Source organism: Papaver somniferum, unplaced genomic scaffold (assembly GCF_003573695.1).
Source record: "Papaver somniferum cultivar HN1 unplaced genomic scaffold, ASM357369v1 unplaced-scaffold_57, whole genome shotgun sequence".
In the NCBI taxonomy this organism is placed as follows: Eukaryota; Viridiplantae; Streptophyta; class Magnoliopsida; order Ranunculales; family Papaveraceae; genus Papaver; species Papaver somniferum.
Window position 1 is genome coordinate 5,436,060 of NW_020648415.1, and position 18,783 is coordinate 5,454,842.

General features: G+C 36.8%; 1 protein-coding gene across 1 annotated transcript; it reads right to left on the minus strand.

Annotated features, from left to right (window-relative positions):
- Positions 1-16,971: 16,971 nt before the first annotated feature.
- On the minus strand, positions 16,972-18,523 carry LOC113343346. The gene is made up of 3 exons (XM_026587569.1): positions 18,422-18,523; positions 17,738-17,932; positions 16,972-17,664 (listed from the first exon to the last, which is right to left on the minus strand). The coding sequence occupies exons 1-3, from the start codon at positions 18,521-18,523 to the stop codon at positions 16,972-16,974; spliced, it is 990 nt and encodes a 329-aa protein (XP_026443354.1).
- Positions 18,524-18,783: the final 260 nt, after the last annotated feature.

Sequence of the window (18,783 nt, forward strand, 5' to 3'; positions counted from 1 at the left end):
ATGAAGGTTGCTTTAGATTTAAGCTAAGGTAGCTTTGGAATAAAACAATCTAAAAAAGTGGGGGTCTAACAACCACATCCAATATTTCGTTCGTAAATATGTATGGAAAAACTCCAATATAATTCCAAGAGAATCAACTAGACAGTCAGACTCAATCAAGAAAAAACATCCAAGAGTTATATCTCAATTTCTCAATGCAATCTGCAATCGAACAGATAGAAATCTGTGAGCTTGATTGATATGAGAAATGTGTCAATTAATTTCAATCACAACCGAAGGTCGAATTTACCAATTGTTTGAACGGCACACAACCTGTGATATTTCGATTATATAAAAAAACCTCTGTTCCATTCCACTTTCGAAAAGGAAGAGGCTCAGGTAGAGAACTGGCAATGATAGAAGGTTGAGAAACATTATCAATAGGAAGAGAAGAAGTTTCATTCACAGAAGGATCAATAATGGGGGTTTCAATCATTGAAAGGTCAGTTGAAGAAATGAAGTTTGAGGCAGCTTTTTCGTGAATTGGAGATAATGGTTTATCTTGCGAAGATGTCGCAGGAGATTCAGAAGAGATAAGTACGTGGAATGGAACAGAGGTTTCAACAGTTTTAAGGTGGCGAGATTTCTTGAGAGGTTTATTGACATCCTTACCACCCTGCGAATTACAATCCAGATAAGAAACAGAGGCAACAATATTGTTATTAGAAAAGAATAATGTTTCTTACTACCTTCTGATTCGCAGACTTTCTTTTATGCACAACAATCTTATGCTGCGGTTTGGGAATATTAGGGTTCTGAACCGTAAATTTAGTGTTGGAGGCGCTTTTGCTGAAATAACAACAGTATGGGAATCACATAAACATCATCAGATAAGGCAGTAAGCAAGATCAATTTCAGCAAAACCCATAAGGAAGAAAAAAGAAAACTAACCTTGATGAATCCATGGAAAAAACTAGCAGGAAGATTATTTCGAAGAAAATTACGAATGATGAAGATCTACAGAGGGAACAATATGAAGGTGAAGAAGAACTTAAAAAGATTGAAAGAAGAAGAAAGAAGAAAAGTTGCAATAACGGAATTTGCAGAAGAACGATGAAGTTGCACAGAAAATAAAAAGAAAGAAAAAGAGAGTGAGAAAGAGTATATATAGAGGAAATTTTTTCTCGAGAAGATAAACACGATTAATGCGGAAAGATATAAGCGGTTAAAAAGCAGCAGTTACAAAAGACGTGTCAAGAAACAGATGGGAAAAAGGATACGTGCGATAAATGCAGAATATGAAATGATGGATAACTGCGGCATTTCTCACATCATTCTCTACTTCGCGGAGAAGATATGAGAAGAGGCAAGATGTAGGATCAGAATCTCGCAGCAATAATAACTCAGCGAAATTATCAACAACACAACAGCGTCGCAGAACAATTTCAGAAATGATATAATAAATGACGTCAGCTAAAATCATGAGAAGGATGTGATGGTCCTGCGAAAATTAGAGAGTTTATGAGATTAACATTTGTAAGGTTGTGAGAATGTCGCAAACCATATCCAAAAATAAAAGACAAATTAGCTGTCATCCACTATGTATTTCCCTATAAGTAGTCTTTTAGCAGTAAAGGAGAGGGGGAGATCTTTTTTGAGTATGAAACAAGTAAATAAGAGAGAGAAAATCTACAACAATGGTTATTTTTTATTCTTTTATCTTTTCTTGTAAGATTGTTCAAATATTCATCAATAAAATTAAAATTGTTAATCTAAAAATGAGTTGAGTGTTAATGAAATCATATGAGGAATGTAGTGTAGGATTTCCTGCAACTACAATAACCATAATAATTTAGAACAACAGTTTAGAGACATATGTTCTTTTTTTTCAAGCCATCCTTAAGATCCCACTAACTTGGGGAGGCTAATCCAATGTCAGACTCACAACCATCAATCACCAACCCTCTAGTATAACCAACACCAACACCACCACCTCACCAACAAAACCAACCCATACCACCACTGTGTCACGACATCCATATATCTACATTGTCGCATGTTGTTGCCATCAAGAAGACTACTCACTATCGTTCATTTCACTTGATGTTAACATTTTCTTCTTTTGTTCCTCCTACTGTTCGTGCACTCACCCTGTGTACCCATTTTACCTAGAACATGACGTATTACACTTCTTTTATCTAACATCTCAGATTCAATTGGATTTCATCCTTAATTACTGAACCTAATTATCCATTTCTCAGTTCTTACCAACCAATTATGAACTAATTCTGCTAAATCCCAAGAAATTTTCTTTACTTGGTTACTTCACATGGCACAAAAATGCTGAAATAAGATTCTTCCTAGTGGCTGTGACTTGAAACCTGTGCCTAAAACCAACTTTCTCTGTATATCCTATTACCACTCTCAATTCCAATACCATCCCGAAATACCTCTTAATTTTTCATGAATCCAGCCTCCTAGAAACTCCGGCGTCCAAGGACGGAGCAGCGGTATTGTTCTTTCCCCTTGGGTCTGAGTCTTTTGGGAGTGTGCTGATTGACTCCTTCCGGCGACTAAGGACGGGTCTGGTATCGATCCTTCCCCTTAGGTCCGAGGGTACTTGGTCAGTGGGATTCATGGTGGTAAATCTCCACTTTTTTTTTGGAGCGTTCGATCTGTGGTAAGGTTCAGGGATGACAACATATTATGCTCAAGTGTGGGATAAGAATTTTGAAGTATGTATGTTCTGGAAAGAGATAAAACCCAAAGTTACAATTATCGAGAGATCAAATGGATATACAAACTCTTGCGATATTCCATTCGAGGGAGCATTATGGCTTCTCAATACAATCAGGGAAGCAAAATCTAGAGGTCAAAGCACAAACAAGTCGTATCAATGGAGATTGCCTTTAGGCCATGGATCTGCTCTATTATTGATTGAGAGAATAAATAGCATGGGAAAATATATTATTGTTAATTGGTTTACCGGTAATAGTCGTGAAAAGGTTCATCACCTGGTGATCCCGGAAGGTTATAAACAGGAATGATGGAGGAATTTTATAGGTCTGCTGCAAATGGGTTTTAACAAATATGAGGATTTTCACCAGCGGGGAGCGGCAAAAAACAAAATTGAAACTTTGAAGCTTAACAATGGATGGCCAGAGTTGCGGAGTCAGAATACTCATGGAGGAAATATCAAAATCAAAGGAGTGGGTGGGAATACTTCATATGTAACAGGTGCAACAAGAGAAGGTCCACATATCTCGTATGAAGGGATAGAGAGAACTTTTGATCATTGGGATGAAGTTATCATTTGTATCGTGGAGCCAAAACCGTTAGAGTGGAGGATGGTGGAAGATCGTATTAAAGCGACTTTCCATATTCAAGAACATTTTAAAATCAGTACTTTTTCTGAGAATATGGGGGTATTGTTCATTAAATCAGTTAAAGATCATGATATGTTGATTAACCAAAAATTCATTGCTTTCTTAAGTGGTGAAATCAAGTTCTCTTGATGGTGGCCATCAGTAAATGCTATCAATTCCTCCATTAATGACAAAAAGGTATGGATATGAGTACCCTTTCACTTATGGTCCAAAAATACAGTGGAAGTAATTCTCAATAAACATGTTTCAATCATTGAGATCGACTTTGATGAGCTTGGAGGAATTAAGGTTCTTATTAATTGCTAAAGCAGTATCAATGATTTGCCGCACACTGTGCCATTGAATGAGGAGGGTTTTATTTTCACGGTGGGAATTGTAGTACTTGATTTGAAGCCGGCATACCACTCTGGTAATGGGGAAGATAAGGGAAAAGAAGTTTTTGACAATAAAGTGTTTCTGAATAAAGATAAGGCGTATAGTACATCCCATGTGGGAAAGGGAGAGTTTGACAGAGGAAAGAAGGTTTATGGCATGAATCAGATTCATCAGACTAGTCAACTAGTATCCCAAAAAGGATACGGTGATGTGATTACTCAAGAAAATATAGATAAGAGGAAGAGCTAGAAGGACCAGCAGCTAAATAAAAGAACTCGGTCAGATGCGTACTATGAGAAGAAAAAGGCAAGGAAAAAGAGGAATAAATTGAGAAATACAAACAACACTAAGGAAAATAAGAATAACATAGAAGATGGAGACGTTGGCACCTCTACAACCATACAAATGGGGGAGGATGGGGCAGCCACTGGGGTCGTAAATACATCCAAAGGGGTCGAAGCAACATTGGGTAATCGTAGCTGACGACATAACATCGTCGACAGACAATCTTATAGCTGACGACATAGTAATTTCGACAGACAAACTCCAAGATCAGGTAACACAAAAGAAAAACAAGGGCCCTTTGGTAGAAGAAGACCAAGTCCATCTTGGAACGGTACAACAGATTTCTGTAAAATCCCATCTTGAGCAAGGTGGTTCAATTTATTTCGACAGAGTTCAACTCCCTTTGTATGATTTTAGTTCATATGGTGTCGATAATTCTTTTTTCGCAAATAAAAAGCATACATAATTAGATGGGGATGTTTTTAAGGATTGTAATGAACAGATGATGCTTGTTGCTAGGGTAGAAAACCAAAAGCAATTTCATGAACCCCTAGATGTTACCCCTCTTGCTCAGAGACACCCTAATTTCTCAAAAGAAAATGATATTTGGGCATCAGCTGTCGAAGAGGAAGAGGAAATTGAAGTATTTTTCGAATTAGAAGACGTAGAAGGTGAACAATCTCCAAATGAAGAATCCTTAAGACAACAATTTCAGCTTATAGAGAGAGATGCACATTTCAAACGTGAAAAGGAGGAACTTTGTAGGGCTTTTAGGGTTGTTGGAGGAATTATGGGGTTACCTGTCAAGGGAAAAGAAGAGGCGATTCATGGAAGTATAATTAAAATTCTTAAAGAAGCGTTTCTTAAGGAAAATTCTGTTAATTCCAGTAAAAAGAAAGGGGTAATGAGGCAGGAGGCATATCAGATGAGTCTTTATAAGGAGTACAATTTCTTTTACAGGAGAAACAAACGAGTGATGAAGAGGAAGATATCTGCTCCGGGGACGAGATTTCGGGTGAATGCGAGATTGTTTTAACCCCCAGAGCTGCTAGGGAGAAAAACCGCCTGTCCAGTTTGCTCAATTATCTTACTCCATCAGGATCAAGGGAAGACCGAAGGGAGAAAGCTAAGGGAAGTCGTTTGAAATGACGAACAAAATTATCTCTTGGAATTTAAGGGGTTTAGGTGATGTAAACAAGAGAATTGTTGTTAATTCAGTCATCTCAAAATGGAATCCTGACATTATTTTGCTTCAAGAAACAAAATTAGAAGACATGACAGAAGCAATTAAGAAGGACATCTGGAGCAAGTCAAGTGTGAAGTTATGCTTCAAACCATCAGTGGGCACTAAAGGAGGGATATGTATCATGTGGGATGGAGATAAATTGAAATGGTGGACCAGTTACAGGGTATTTTCTCACTCTCTTGTATGTTTAGATGTACTGCAACCAATTTTGAATTCTTTGTGTCATTTGTTTATGCTCTGAATGATCGTAAAGAAAGGCGTGTACTTTGGAGGGAGTTAGGAGAAGTGTTGGGGATATGGGACATTCCTGGCTGTCTTGGTGGTGATTGGAATGTTATTTCAACCCTTGAAGACAAAAATAGGCAAGGAACGGTTACTCGGGCTATGAGGAATTTCAACAAGTTTATGTCAGATTTCAATCTTATCGATTTGCCTTTATGTGGCGCGAAGTATACTTGGTCCAATTATCAAGATCCTCCTACTTGCACTCGCATTGATAGAGTTTTGCTGAATTCAAAATGGGATGAATTCTTCCCAGGTACAACTCAAATAGCAAAGCCTAGGCCAGTATCGGACCACAATCCACTCTTATTGTCAACTGAAATGGCTGATACAGGACCGAGGTCGAATAAGTTTGAGATTATGTGGCTGGAAAATGAAGAACTTCCTAATTTAATGAGAGAGTGGTGGGATAATCTAACCTTTACAAGCAACCCAGGTTTTATTTTTTGCAAGAAGTTGATGGCTATAAAGGAGTACTTGAAAATATGGAACAAAGAAATTTTTGGAAGGGTGGATAAGGTTATGCAAGAGTTATTGGTAAATATTAAAAACATGGATGCATAGGAAGCGCAGGGGACAATAACAGAAGATGATAGGATTTCAAGAGTGAATTTAAACTCTGATTATTGTAGGTGGGCTTTGCTTGAAGACAAAAGGAAGAAACAAAAAGCTAAAGATCACTGGTTGCAAGAGGGAGATAAAAACACAAGTTATTTCCATATGTTTGCTAATGGAAGAAGAAGACACAACAACATAGGGTGTTTAAAAGTGGATGGGGAGCTGACGGAAGATAGGGGGCGAATTGAACATCACTTAAGACATTTCTACGAGGAGTTGTACACAGAAGAAGATCATAGCAGGCCATTCATGGAGAAATTGCAGTTCACAACTCTCGATAGGGAGGAGTGTCAAAGCCTAGAAGGTCCAATCACAGAAGAAGAGATCAAGACTGCTATCAAGGAAATGGCAAAGAATAGAGCACCAGGTCCAGACGGCTTTCCGGTGGAGTTTTATGCTCACTTTTGGGATATCATTAAGGTAGACTACATGAGGCTAGTTAAATTCTTTGAGGAAAGAAATTTCATGGATTGGAGGGCAAACAACACGTTCATTTGTCTTATCCCTAAAAGGGAAAATATTGAAGATGTAAAGGATTTTAGGCCAATCAGTTTGATCAATATTTTATACAAGATTGTGACACATGTTCAATCCTCCCGTCTGAAGCTGGTACTTCCAAAACTTATCTCAGAGGCTCAAACTGCCTTTGTGGCCAAGAGACAGATTTTTGATAGCATTCTTATGGCAAATGAGTGTATTGATACAAGGATAAAGGAGAAGACTCTGGGGTGTGTGTTCAAGCTAGATGTGGAGAAAGCTCATGATAAGGTGAGCTGGAGCTTTTTGGACAAGGTGATGCAAAGAATGGGTTTTGGGATAAAATGGAGACGATGGATACACACTTGCATATCTACTCCGCATTTCTCAATATTATTGAATGGAAGTCCAGGGGACAAGTTTAAATGCTCTAGAGGGCTGCGACAAGGCGACCCGATGTCCCATTTTCTTTTCATTATGGTCATGGAAGCATTTAGTCGTATGATTCTAAAATTAGAAGAAAGTGGCTAATACGAGGGTTTTTGGATTCAACATAATGGATCTCAAGTGTCACACTTACTATTCGCGGATGATACTCTAATATTCTTCTCGGATTCGGTACAACAAATCCACTACATCAGTGCCTCTCTTATTTGTTTTCATCTGAGCTCAGGACTAAGTATTAATGCTGCCAAGAGTGTCGCGATTGGAATTGGAATAACTCAGTGTCAATCATTTGTAGCATCGAGTTTGGGTTGTACAATTGCAGATTTTTCTATTTCTTACTTGGGAATGCCAGCCGAAGCACCATATAGAAGCAAGGGAATTTGGGATCGTGTCACTGAAAGCACAAAGGAGAGACTACAAGGATGGAAGGCAAGGCATTTGACATATGCTGGGATACTAATGCTCATCCAAAGCGTTCTTAGTGCACTTGCAATTTACATGATGTCGGTTTATTCAATTCCAAAATCTGTTGCTAAGAGATTAAATGGCATTATGAGAAATTTCCTTTGGAAGGGAACTTCAGAGGCTAAGAAATATCCCTTGGTGGCTTGAAAAAGGTTTGTACTGACAAAGACAAGGGAGGACTTGGCATCATAGATTTGATCACTATTAACGACTCACTATTATGTGAGTGGTTATGGAGATACTCGGTGGAGCATGGAGCGATGTGGAGAAGACTAATTAAAGAGAAGTATGGTGCTACGAGGTTGGGCTGGGATGCCAAGATTCCAAAACTTCCATATGGGAACAACATTTGGCGGGGAGTATGCAACAGGATGTCAAAGTTTAAAGAAGAGATCATCTAAAAAGTGAGCAAAGGAAATAGGACTATGTTTTAGGAAGATCTTTGGTTAGGTGTCGAGACATTTAAGAATGCTTATCCAAATATTTTCAGGCTCTCTAGGAAGAAACAACATCTTGTGAGTCAGTTTTACTCTATAGATGGAAATGGGCAAGTGAATTGGAACCTAGACCTGAAGAGGAGGTTGACTGACATTGAGATCCTAGAAGCAACAAAACTGACAAGTCAACTTCAACTTTTCACTCCCACAATGGAAGAAGACACAAGGACTGGAAATGGACAAAGGACGGGATCTTCACGGTTAGTTCTTGCTACTCGTCACTACACAATCTTGATTCGTATTCTGAGTTCCCTCTTAATATTGTGTGGAATAATAATGTACCCCCGAAAGTGTGCTTCTTCACATGGCTGGTACATCATAATTCCATACTAACTCAATACAATCTAGTTACAAGAGGAAAAATATTAGTCAATCGTTGTTGCATGTGCAAAGAGGACTTGGAATCCGTAAATCATTTACTTGTTCACTGCAAGGTTGCAGCTGAGATATGGTGTAGATTTTTTGCTAGTTTTGGGATCAGTTGGGTCCAATGTAGAGACATTAAGTATCTCTTCAAAGGTTTTAACAGGAAAATTTTCTCTGAAAAGGGTAATTACATATGGGGAGTACTTCCATACGCAGTATGTTGGACCTTGTGGAAAGAACGTAATAAACGGATGTTTTGTGAAGCGGCTAGAGAGGGAGATGTACACAATATTATTTTAGACATAAAAGCTATCATCTTGTACTGGTCTCACTCTTCTCATAGTCTCAAGAATGTTAGATTCAAAGAATTAGTCTACAAACGGGAAGACACCATTAGGAGATAGTTTCTTTTGAGTTTCTGGGATCAAACTGTTATCTATAAAACAGTTTTGGTTTGTAATTATTTCATTATTTATACTTATATATATAGAATCCTATCGTTTTGTTGATCAAAAAAAATGCTGAAATAATACAAACTCTAACCTATCACGAAAGAAAAATGGTTCAAACTAATTTCAAAATGAAACAGGTAGAGATTCACTCACTGAATCGAAAACTAAGCATCCAAACTTTAGAAAGAAAAAAACAAAGAAAAAAAAGGATATGCAAAACTCCAGTGATCAAAATCGGAAACATTGAGAGACAAAACTAAACCCAATTCTTATAAAAAAATTTACATATGCTCATAACTATATAAAGAAACGAATGAATCTAAACTAACATGATGGCATGATGCAATGACATGCAAATTTTTCCCTAATTGAAATCTATAATCGATTGTGAGAAATGTAACAACGGTACCTGAAGTAAATTGATTACGATTGTATGAATTTGGTAGTGGATAAGGTTCGGTGGTGCTGGTGTAGTGGTGATGGTGGTGAACAACTGATCAAAATTAGGAAAACTGAAATAAAAATAGGGAAATTAGTCGAATATGCAATTGGTGGAGATGGTGTTACTGGCGGTGAGGTAGTGGTGGTGGTGGAGGAGGGTGTTGGCGTTGGTGATAGTGGTGGGGTTATGGTAACGATGGGATCATCTTTGAACTTAGTAAAATATCAACTCAGAATGCAGTCCATGCAACATCTCCCCTGCAACTGCAGAACATTTGTTTCTCTTCTATCCTGTGGCTATAGAAGTTCCCTGTGCTTCTACTTTACATTTCAGGTCTAATATAAATCCTCAATTGTCAGTGAAATATTGTTTCAATGAGTAGCTTAATGAGTTCAGGGTTCAGCTGGAAATCCTCTGAATGCTTGAATTAAGATTGTGAGTGGTTTGAAATAGAGTTTTGAAATTTGAAAATGCAAACCTTGACAAATCCTTATGTTAACTGTAGTTTATGTGATGAGATTTTCAAAATCGCTAAAAATTGCAAACCCTAGAATTCCAAATTACAACACAGAATGATTTCTTCCATAAAAACACAAATATGCAAAACCCAAAATAGTTACGAACCCTAGAATTCGAAATTACAATACAAAATGATTTCAGAATCACATACCTATCGAAGTAATTGTATGAAAACCGAGAAGAAACTTGAGGCGAAGGTTAATTTCACATTATTGTCAATCAAAGACTGGTTTCAGTGGAACGATAGAAGAAATTTGCTGCGGGAAAACTGAGAAAAGAAAGAAGTCGGAGGAGAACTTGGGAAGAAGCTTATTATGCAAAAGGGTATTTCAGTCCAGTAACAAAAAAACTACACGGAATGTTCACCTGTGACAGGAATCTTTAGAGAATATTCGATCATTTAACAACCCAGATTTAAAAATGAAAGATATCCAACGGCTATTGTTACTTAACTCTTACAATTTTGATTTGTCTTGCTCTTATTGGATACGACTTGATTGATCTTAGATATTGATCTTTGGAATCGTCCAAGTACTCTCACGGCATAATTAGGTTCACAGACTTGTTTCCGCTTACATATTGAATGCGAGAGAAAGAGAGATAAATTCTTAATTTATTTCTTGATTGAGATTCATTAAGTTGTAACTCTCGGAATTGTATTTTGGTTTATTCCATACAGGTTGCCTAAGAAAACGTTGGTGGTGCATTTTGGTACCCCGCATTTTCATTTTCGTTATAACTCGTGAGTTATTATTGGCTCGTTGAATTCTTTTGCTCATTCACTATAACATGAGGACCTTTTTAGGGATAAAGGTCATTATCACTGAAGTCATGGCTCAAATATCCTCGAGTCCATACATAAATGCATGTTTACCGTCGTAGGAATTGTTTCATATAGTGGTCACTTGTTTTGATAGATTAGAAAAGTAGAATTGAACAATAGTCCAAATAGAATCAGTCACCACATATATTTGTTGATGAAGTCCTCGTTGATATCCCCGTTTGATCTTCAATCTTCTAGGGTTATTCAACAATGTCTGATACTCAACTACGCACTTCTAATTCAAGGACGAGACTTGACTTTAGTACACTAGAAATCAAGATATAGTTTTTTTCATTTAACATTGACAACAAACTTGAGATAGCAAATCTTATGGGTTCAACCAAGGATTGCTCTAACATAAAGGGCTTAGCATAAATTTGGCACTTGATGTTCTTGGGAAAGGACGTACATATTGAATTTATTATATACGTCAATTTATCCTTTTCCGGTCCGCCCATCCGACTACAAAAGGTGTCAAATCTGCTGGCAGATGGACTGAATGTATATGAAAATACTAAATCTGCTATTTTATATGGACTGGCGCAAAGTGATACCAAAACTACATAAACCCATCTAATGCTCATTCCTATTTTTTCACCTTAGTGAAGTATTTTTATTCAAATTTTCTCTCTTCCACTTTGTTATCACAATCATCTTATCGAAAATAACTGTTGCTAAAAGTGCACTATAAGCAGCATGCAAAAGTTTTTGAGAAAAGGTAAAGTTGGACTTAACTTTCCTAAACAGACTTAGTCACGTATTGTTTCCCGAAATTAGGAAATATTTTAAGGAACTCTTCACGTATTGTTGCCCAAAATTGTGAACCCTTTTTATCTTTTCCTCTAATCGGATCGTTGCTCGCTATAACCCAACCTAAAATTAGTGCCTCATCCTATTTTGTACTAAAGTGTGCCATAATTTCATATGAACAAAATCATGTGAAGAAGATTATCAATTGATTTTGGTGTGAGGGATGAAGGAGAAGTAGTTCTCTATCTATACGGTAGCCTGAAAATATAGCTATTGAGATTTCAAACGATCATTAAATCTGAATCGTTGAGATTTAACGTTCATTTTGATCTGATGGATGAAATTGTACATCATTGAATGGTCAGCGCTCCAGTGCGGAATGGTATAGCGAAGCCTTCTCTGTCGTTGAAAATAACAACTATTTTTTGATCTTGCGTCTGTTAGACAAAGCTCTGTTTGGTTCAGCACTGGCGCTGTACCATTCAACACTAATCTAACGGCTACATTTTCAGCCCAAAATTAGATCATTTCCTCCCTCTATATAAACTCAACACATGAACTCAACATCCCAAACTTGTGAAGTTTCACTCTTTTCTTCTTCTCAATTCCCTCTATATAAATCATCCAGAGCATGATATGTTAGATCACTACCCAACTGCGGCATAACTACTGGTCGTTTACTAGGGTCACCAGCGAGAATTCCGTTAACATGTACCAATCTACAGGAAGGAGGCCAATTTCAAACTCTTGAAGAAGAAAGCTCTACATTTTTTCCCACCATCTATTAGTTACGGCTTCAACTAAGCCTTTATCCCCATTGGCGAAATCAAACTCAAAAACAGAAGAAAGGCCACAATTGTCACAAAGCCGTTGTGCTGCCGGATTATTGTTCACTACAATTTTATAATACACTTCAACCTCTTTCGAACTACTTCTAAAGTTTACTCTACGAGGATCTTTAGTATCTTTACATACATTTTTTTCAATAGTCTTTGACGATACTATATCCAAACGATCTAGCACTTCATTCATACTCATACTACAATCAATAATAAACATGAAAAAAATATCAATCATACAAACTAAATTCATACGAATAATCATACAAACTAATCATAATAAAAAATAATCAAATTATCATTATCATTCATTTTCATCATACAAATAATAATAAATAATCAAATTGTCATACAAATTATCATCCATTTTCATCATACAAATTACCTACAAACTAATCATACAAATTATCATTCCTTTTCATCACAAAAATCAAAATTTCATTTTTTGCTCATCACAAATGATCAAATTAAATCCCTCAAAAAAAGTTCATCACAAATAATCAAATTAAATCATACACATATCATCTAAATCATCTAGAATCTATATAACTAATATCAATCATCAATTTGAATGAAATATCATGATAATCAAAAATCATAAACTTTAAAACCTAAAACTTAAATTTCTTACCCCAACTGATTTCGTGGACGGAATCGCTCCAAATCACCCTCAAACGATCATAAATTTGTTGCTTAACAAACCCACAAAAGGAATTGGATTTTATTTTTTTTTAGAAATGTTGAATTAGAACATGCATTTTCGGGAGAGTTTTGGAGACAAATGAAAATGGGGGAAGAAATGAGGAAGATCGATCTTCTGCTGAAGATATCGATTTTCTGGGCGTTGTTTGGTGCGGCGCGGTCCACCTAGTTGACTAAGTCAATCACTGTTCTATTCGGCGTTCCCTGTCGCGCTGTTGTCATGTTCAGCACCCAACGTTGTTTTATTCAGCGACTAACATGCTAGACTAGCACTATCATAGGGCATATGAGGTTGTCCTAGCCGACGTAGAGTGCTAATCTAGTTGTTAGATTAGCACACCATAGGACTAAGTCTAAGCTATCTAACAAAATTTCAAAAGAAAATTGAGGTCCACCAACTGCACTTGCACCCACCTCTCTCCATCCCCTGCTGTTCGATTCTTTACAAGACTTTTTTAGGAAAAATCTCCGATAAATATGAAATTATTTTTAACGTTTGTATTCATGCTTACCAAAATATTTTGTTTAGGCTGTTTGTTACGAGGGTAACCGAATTTCGTAGGAGATTATCCATTCAGTAAATACAATTGTAAAAGGTAGTGACTAAATGCAACCCACGTTTGGGTTAAATGCAATCCTAGACTAAATGAAACCAAGACAAAAATGTAATTTTCTAAATAGAACCTAAATGACTTTTAACAATTTTGTCATATACAATCCCACCGTTGACCGATTTAAATCGACAGTCGAGTCTGTAAATACTTCTTCTTCTTTATTCAAGATAGAACGAGAGAGAGAGAGAGACGATTGAGGAAATTACCATCACCGATTCACCATTGATTTTTTTGCTAGTTTCTTTTTCATGGAGAAATTCATTCGAAGAATCAGCTGAGAACCCAAAAAAAAACATCTTCTCCTAAACATCTTCTTTATTTAAAACAATAGTAGCCTTGCAGGTAGTCAGTTGTCTTCTTATATAACTTCATTGTCAAATAATAGTAGCCTTGCAGGTAGTCAGTTGTCTTCTATTTCAAATATAGGGTTGTATGTTTCATGGTAATAGTTTAACTCACTTCCACTCAATATATAACTTCATTGTCAAATTTATTAGTATTGCATACATCATTTTTTTGAAGTCGTCCAGACTAGACTGACTATGTTCATTCTGAGTCGACCAAAATTAGATAATTGCAACATCAAAAGAAATTACCTAACAAGATTGGGTCGACCAGACTAGACTGACTATGTTCATTCTGAGTCGACCGAAATTGGATGACGGCAACATCAAAAGAAATAACCTAACAAAAGAGGGTCGACCAGACTAAACTGACTATATTCATTCCGAGTCGACCAAAGTTGGATGACTGCAACATCAAAAGAAATTACCTAATAAGAGAGGATCGACCAGACTAGACTGGCTATGTTCATTCTGAGTCGACCAAAATTGGATGACTATAACATCAAAATAAATTACCTAACAAGATTGGGTCGACCAGACTAGACTGACTATGTTCATTCTGAGTCGACCAAAATTGGATGACTGCAACATCAAAAGAAATTACCTAACAACAGAGGGTCGACCAGACTAGACTGACTTAATTGTCTGACCTAATATTCATGATGTTGCAAAATGTTTCCATTTTTGTCTAGTAATGGCTTGGACAGTCCTGCGCATCACCAAATGCCTTCGTCTTCCAAAAACTCCATGTTAGTGGAATCGGAGCACTTAACTTCAGTTTCATAGGAACAAAATGGTTTCCATACACAAAATCCATCACTATCACTCTATGTTTAACGCCTTTCGTAGGACCATGCCTGAATGGAAAGAAAGTTGCACAACCCGTCCCTGATATCCAAATTACAACGGAACGAAAGGTTTGTGCGGCTATAAAACCATCCCAAGGCATGTCAAACCATTTGCTGTCGCTCATTACTTCCCCCTCTTCAAATTTCAATCTGTTTAATGTTTCTGTATATCCTGGTTCACCACCAAGTAAGTCTTGATAAAATGCCTTGTTATTTACAACTTCACAAAACATATATCTCAGTACCTCATGAAAACCATCTATAGAAGAAAGACCAAGATGGAAAGCGATTGTATGAAAACCACAATGACCATCTCCAGGAACATGCCTTGTACCTTATACCTAAAACTGCATAGGTTTTGGAATTTTACTTACATAATTTTGATTTGGAAGATTCCAATCCCAATTATGAATCCCATGCCATTTACTTAATTGCCAATAATCGGGATCAACACTAAATCTATCTTCTGCGAACCAATCTTCTTCGTATTCTTCTTTTTCTTTTTCTTCTTCTGGAGATGGACTAACCTTTGGTGAATGGTTTGTTCTTGTCCTATTATATCTGCCAACACTCAAGTCTGGCATTTCATAATCAACCACATTAAGATCTATGATATCCTCTTCTTTGTACCTACTTCGGTAAATAGTTTGTTCATCCACCACAATTACTACTTCTCCATTAGGCTCATCTTTTTTTACCATTTCCTCTGCATCAATTTCATGTTCTTCCACTACTTTATGGATTTCCATAATCACATTTTCAGTACCCTCAAATGGAAGCTTGACAACATCATGTTCATTTTCCTTTACTACATTTGGTTTCTCTTTCACCACTTCTTCATCAGCCTTGAACGGAAGTTCCAGAACACTTTTTTTTAGTCTTCTTATTCTCCCAGTATTCTGTAGTTTTTTTTGTGTATTTTCTCTTCAACTTGGGTCCTTCTTGATTGTTGTTTTTTGAAGTTGAGACTGTGGTTACCTTCTTTCCTAGTTGTGCTTGAAGACGTTGAGCACTAAGATTCCTCTTTGTAGAATTTTTATTTCTCTTCTCCGCGGAAATTTTACGTCCCTTATGAGCAACTAGTTGTGAAGGTTCTTGTAAATGAGTTTTATCTGGCTGTACAAGCTCAGTCAGTGTTTGGGTGACTTTAAGTTTCTCTATCTCTGTAAATTCAGGCCACTTGTTCTTGAGAATTTCTATCTGTGGCTGATAATCAAATGCAACCTCATTCCCAATAGGTGGAACCAAATTCAACTGCCTCCACTGGGAATCAATGGCAGAAAGAGGAATGGGCATACCCTGAGATCGATACTGCAACAACATGTGGGCACATGGAAGGCCATATGTCTTCCATAGAATACATCCACAAAAATTTTCACACATATTCCCCATCTCAAACGTATTTTTTCTAATGCATACTGTGAAACATGGTGGTGCAATCCCCTGAACTCCGCGATATCATGCTCATGTATTCTAAAATTAATACTCTTTTGAAATGCGGCTTTAATAACCACAAGCTGAGAGCGGAACATATTGTGCATGTGCTTCCAACATTCTATGAATCCACCTCTACTATTTTCCAAGTACTGCTTAAAGAAATTATGAGCTCCTTCCACACGATTAGTAGTTCTGATACCGTAATGTCTAATTTCATTTGCCCATGCATATGAAAAAATTCCTTGTTTGCCAACACTGTTTATTGTATGTATTTTATTGCCTCCGAATATCATTCATTGTATTTCTGAACAAAGGAGCCCAAAGCCATATCAAATAGAGCCACTGTTTCACTTGTAATTACACGTCCCCAATCATTTTCCAACTCCTTCAGCGGATCATCCTCTTCACCATCTTGTACACCATTTTTTTAATCCTTGCCTTTATTTTTTGTTTTGCCTTCACTGTTTTTATCTTTCAGTTGATTCACAATTTTTTCTTTCGTCGTAGCTGCAAGAAACTTCGAATACACATTCTTCTGAATGTGCCAAGTACATAGTAACCTCTTTGCATTGGGGAAATTAATATTAATGCCATTAATCAACGCCTTCTCATTATCAGTAACAATAACCGTAGGCAAGCAAGTGGGAGATTATATTGTTTTCAAACATTTTAGTGCCCATTCATAGTTCTCCTTCAGCTCGGCACACATAAAAGCAAAGGCAATTGTGAAAGTTGAACCAATGGATGTCATACCTGCAGCATGAAACAAAGGCATTTTCTATCTGTTGGTCTTGTAAGTACAATCTATTATAACCATGGAAGGAAAACATCTGGCGCAGATTGTAAATTCTGGATTAGCCCAAAAAATGTCGGTCAGTTCATCAGTCTCGGGAATTCGCCTATTCCATGTCACATAATGATTTTGATCAAGATAAGCATGAAGTAGTTGTAAGATAGTCCTTCCTGCACTTTCGGATATACCATGCCTTAGTTTAGCATTACGAATAGTCCTCACAGTAGAAACATTATCTGGGTACTTTTCCTTTATAGTGTTGAGTATGCTTTTAGGTTTTGCACCGCCTGCCGCCAATAAAATAACATCTTCTTCTTCGTCGTTCGTTAATCTAGCAGCATATGCATGGCCTAATAGAGTGTCAGCATCCAAATGGTTATGATATCCAACCCTTACGGTTAATTTCCATGTATTAGTATCTAGACATGCTGACCTTAGTCTAAAAGGACACCTGCATTTTTTGGTTGATGTTCCTTTTCTTCGCTTTACATTTGGATTCAACAAACTTTCATCTATTTTAAGCTTTCTATGTTTTCCACTTCTTTCACATGATAATTCAACAAACAAACCTTTACCTCCTTGATTTTTACTTTCTCCCTTTACAATCACAATCACCATATTTTTCTTCTTTCCCACATCACGGCACCACTTTACAACTTCATCTTTTGAACCGAAAATCTGCACGATAAGTTTTAAAACATCAGTGTTACTTCTACTGATTGACAAAACAACATGATATATTATATGTTACCTTATTGGTTGTAAAGACTTCTGTGGAATCAAATCCAAAAACTTTGACAGGTCCTGGCAGTTCATAAGAATTTGAAGCGATAACATCTAAAGCAAGTTCCCCTTCTTTTTCTTCGGAACAAATTGATCTTCTGTGTGTTTCCGCTAAACATACATTTACCTGAGTTGGAATTTCTTCGATCTTATTGGGGATAACCTATTAAACAAGTTTGGAATTCATAACAAGTAGTTAGAAATGTTAAATGGAAGAACTGAATATAAACACCTACGGTCGCCCAGACATGACTGTCCAGATACCTACATAGTCGACCACAATTGGTTGACTCTATCCCATCACAGTCAATTAGACAGAAGCGACCTAAGACACCTAAGTAGTCAGCCACTGGTAGTCGACTCTAATGCATCAAAGTCATTTGCACAGAAACGACTCGAGCAAATTTAGTCATCATTTGGTCGAATTCTTACAACTGACTCCTGCATCAATTGGTCGACTTCTTACAACTGACTCTTGTATCAATTGGTCGAGCATCAATTGCCTACTACATTCAGTCAGTCATGATAGCACAGTAAGCCTCATGTTCGATCAAACCTGACCGAACAGTTCGTCATCTGAATTTCTTCCTTTCTTAATGCTTAAGTTTTAACCATGAAACAAAAGAAGAAAAAAAAAACAAGGGTTGCTTACCTCTTCATTGTTTTCATAAACCTTAACTTCATTTGAACAACAAAGTTTTTCTTCTGATTCATCTAGGGTTTGCCCTGGATTTTCCACACTTGAATCACTCATTGAATAAATATTACTAGGGTTTTTCAGTTGATTAGTAAAGAAGAAGAAAAAAAAAAGACAACCTAAATATAAACTTACCGTAATGGAGAAGGCATGAAAAACTGGATATTTTGAATTAATGTAAAAATAAACTTACGTGAACGATTTGGGTGGTTATTTTGGATTGTGAGTTGGATTTGACTTGACTTTTTTAGGTTGCATTTAGTCACTTTCAAAAATAAAGTAAATTAGAATTTCGTAAGTGATATCTTGGTTGCATT

Excerpts from the sequence above, each read along its gene's own strand:
- LOC113343346 (XM_026587569.1), bottom strand. The coding sequence starts at position 18,523 with ATGAGTGATTCAAGTGTGGAAAATCCAGGGCAAACCCTAGATGAATCA. Across the intron at positions 17,933-18,421 it reads TTTATGAAAACAATGAAGAG|GTTATCCCCAATAAGATCGA; the intron begins GTAAGCAACCCT and ends CTTGTTTAATAG. Across the intron at positions 17,665-17,737 it reads AAGTCTTTACAACCAATAAG|ATTTTCGGTTCAAAAGATGA; the intron begins GTAACATATAAT and ends CTTATCGTGCAG.